General features: G+C 53.5%; 1 protein-coding gene across 1 annotated transcript; it reads left to right on the top strand.

Annotated features, from left to right (window-relative positions):
* The first annotated feature begins 1,512 nt into the window (after window positions 1-1,512).
* On the top strand, window positions 1,513-2,430 carry LOC141476391 (olfactory receptor 14C36-like). Its single transcript, XM_074165067.1, has one exon. It carries the CDS (start codon window positions 1,513-1,515, stop codon window positions 2,428-2,430), a length of 918 nt encoding a protein of 305 aa, XP_074021168.1.
* The last annotated feature ends 1,094 nt before the right edge of the window (window positions 2,431-3,524 follow it).

Below are 3,524 nucleotides of genomic sequence, written 5' to 3'. Positions count from 1 at the left end.
TTTCTAAGGGGACTTCTCAGGCAGCACATTCACTCAGCAGCATCTTCCCCTTTGCAGCCGCATCAGGTTTTGTGTGATCTGCTCTTTAGCCCCTGCACACGCAGAGATGCCCCTGGGAGGTGTTTGCAGGCAGAGGTGGGCGCCCAGCGGGTGGGATGGGGTTTGTGAGCACTGGCAGGAGTTGAGCTGGGGACAGGGAGACGGCTCCTGGCAGCAGAGACATGGGCAGGGAGTGAGAGGGAGCTGCTGCCAGAAAGGCTGGGGAAGGGGATGTGGGCACCTCCCTGCTGTCCCTGCAGCACAGACACCTTCCCCTGAGCAGCTCCTCCCTGGTCTCCTTTCCCAGCCCAGGCAGAGCCTCTGTCCTCAGGCCCATGGGGTCTTGGCTGCGCATCACCCCTGCAGCAGCCAGAGCCCAGGAAAGGGCAAACCCCTGATTTCCATCTTGTTTGTGTGTCCCTCCTCCCTTGGCCAGGAGCATTGTGGCATTTCACTGCCGTCCCCTCCTGCCTGCGCTGCCCTGGTTCTCACCATTGGCTTTCCTGAGTCAGTGCCGGGGGTGGGGGTCGGGGGCGGCAGATTCAGCTCCTGTTCAGACTCCCATCCTTTGGGTCCTGCTCTACAGACGTGTCTAGGGGAGAAACGTGCCCAAGTCTCCTCCAGGCCAGCTCAGGACATTCAGCTTTTTCCCTGGGGTGTCCTGTGGGGCTGCAGGGTGCCCTCCAGAAGGGCACAGCTCTCCCAGAGTATCTCTGTGCTGCCCAGGATGCCCATGGAGAAGACATCTGGGTGCTGAGGCCATGGAAATGCTGCTGGGCAGCGTTAGATGGGCCACTGCAGTGATCCCTCTGTGTCCCAGTCCGGGAGGGGAGAGATGAGAAAAGGCGAGGAGTCTGTGAATCTGCTCTTTGAACCTGGATTCCTCTGCTCTCTGCAGCGTCCTCTTTTTTTTAGGGGGACATCGGAGTGTGACCCTCCTCCAGGTCCAACACAGGGCAGCTGAGAACAGGACCGATGGGCAGAGCAGCTCTCCTCTCTCTGCACTAAGGGACAGTCCCTTTGCTGCTCGGGACCCACAGGATTTCACTTGGAATGCATTAGAAATGTGAAGGATTTCAAGCATCCAAACCCACTCCTAAACGTGGCAGGTGAATCTAGAACACATTAAACAAAACAAAATCCCCTCAGCTCAGTTCTGCAGCTGGGAAAATTGCAGAGAACAGAGACAAAAAGTTCTTTGATGTATCACAAGTACATTTAATTTGAGATCACCCTGCGGCACAGCCAGAAGGAGTCCTCAGTTTCCCATTCCAGAGTCCCTGCTCCCAATGGCACCCTCATCCAGCAAAAGCCAGGGCTCAAGTGAGGGAGCTGCAGAGAGGTCTTCCTGAAAAGAGAGAGCCTGAGTGGGGGGTTGCAATGAGACATGCAAGAAGTTTTGCTCAGAGAAGTCAGGCTGAACTTTGTACTGCCTTTTCCTTCTCAACAGATAACCCCAGCCAGTGGTAGCAAATGCCCAACAGCAGCTCCATCACCCAGTTCCTCCTCCTGGCATTCGCAGACACACGGGAGCTGCAGCTCTTGCACTTCGGGCTCTTCCTGGGCATCTACCTGGCTGCCCTCCTGGGAAACGCACTCATCATCACCGCCATCGCCTGTGACCACCGCCTCCACACCCCCATGTACTTCTTCCTCCTCAACCTCTCCGTTCTTGACCTGGGATCCATCTCCACCACTGTCCCTAAATCCATGGCCAATTCCCTGTGGGATACCAGGGCCATCTCCTACTGGGGATGCGCTGCCCAGGTCTTCTTTGTATTCTTTTGCATTGGTGCAGAGTATTGTCTTCTCACCATCATGGCCTATGACCGCTACGTTGCCATCTGCCAACCCCTGCACTACGGGACCCTCCTGGGCAGCAGAGCTTGTGTCCACATGGCAGCAGCTGCCTGGGGCAGTGGGTTTCTCAATGCTCTCCTGCACACGGCCAATACATTTTCCCTACCCCTCTGCCAGGGCAATGTCCTGGACCAGTTCTTCTGTGAAATCCCCCAGATCCTCAAGCTCTCCTGCTCACACTCCTACCTCAGGGAAGTTGGGCTTCTTGTGGTCAGTGTCTGTTTATCATTTGGTTGTTTTGTGTTCATTGTGGTGTCCTATGTGCAGATCTTCAGGGCCGTGCTGAGGATCCCCTCTGAGCAGGGACGGCACAAAGCCTTTTCCACGTGCCTCCCTCACCTGGCCGTGGTCTCCCTGTTTGTCACCACTGCAGTGTTTGCCCACCTGAAGCCCCCCTCCATCTCCTCCCAAGTTCTAGACCTGGTGGTGGCTGTTCTGTACTCGGTGGTGCCTCCAGCTGTGAACCCCCTCATCTACAGCATGAGGAACAAGGAGCTCAAAGGTGCAGTGTGGAAACTGATGACCAGATGATTTTCTGAAACAATAAGCTGTTTTCTTCTACAAATCACTGTTAATGTAACTCATTATATGTCAAGCTCATGTACTGTAGTTTATGTTAGTTTTAATTCTGTGTTTAGGCCTTTGTTTGGCTTTTGTTCTTTTTTTTTTGCTTTACTTTGTATAATGTTTTCTACCAAAAAAACCAACTTGTTTTGCTGTTTCGAATTATGCATTTTTCCAAATTTGTGAAATCTACATACTGTATAAATGAGGACCTGCTCTCTCTGTGTATTAAAATAAAATATAAAACCATCCAGCGACCTGTTGCCCAAAATCCTTCCTCTCAGGCTTTCTCTGGAGCTGCAGGGCAATGCCTGTGCGCAGAGGTGGAGGGGAAAGAGTCCGAGCACAGCAGCTCTGTCAGCAAGCACCAACCTTGGTCTTTTCCAGCTTGTGCTCTTTCCACTCCCACGCTCTCCTTCTGAGCCCTTGCCTTGCTATGGAGTCCGAGTGCTCTGGCAGCTCATCGTCCTGCTGTGTGGCAGCCCTGGACCACAGGTCGGGACAGGCACTGGGCAATTCCCTTCCAGAGCTGAACTCCCTAACAGCACCACCCACACAAACCAAAAACAAAGAAACCAAACACCAAAAACGAAACCGAAACCACACAAAACAAACACCCACAACCACACAGCACACCCACCCACAAACAGACACAACCCAAGAATCTCAGGCACTAGAGCGTGCCCTGAAGTGCCATGTCTACACGTTCCTTAAATACCTCCAGGGATGGTGACTCCACCACCTCCCTGGGCAGGCTGTTCCAGGGCCTGACCACTCTCTCAGTAAAGTAATTCTTCCTAATATCTAATCTAAACCTCCCCTGCCCCAACTTCAGACCATTCCCTCTGGTCCTGTCATTATTCCCTTGGGAGAAGAGGCCAACACCCACCTCTCTACACCCTCCTTTCAGGGAGTTGTAGAAGGCAATGAGGTCTCCCCTCAGCCTCCTCTTCTCCAAACTAAACATGCCCAGTTCCCTCAGCCTCTCCTCGTATGACTTGTTCTCCAGACCCCTCACCAGCTTGGTGGCTCTCCTCTGGACACGCTCCAGCAGCTCAATG

Source organism: Numenius arquata, chromosome 30 (assembly GCF_964106895.1).
Source record: "Numenius arquata chromosome 30, bNumArq3.hap1.1, whole genome shotgun sequence".
Taxonomy (NCBI): domain Eukaryota; kingdom Metazoa; phylum Chordata; class Aves; order Charadriiformes; family Scolopacidae; genus Numenius; species Numenius arquata.
Note: the sequence above shows the minus strand (reverse complement) of the source record. Positions and strands in the feature narration are given on the sequence as shown.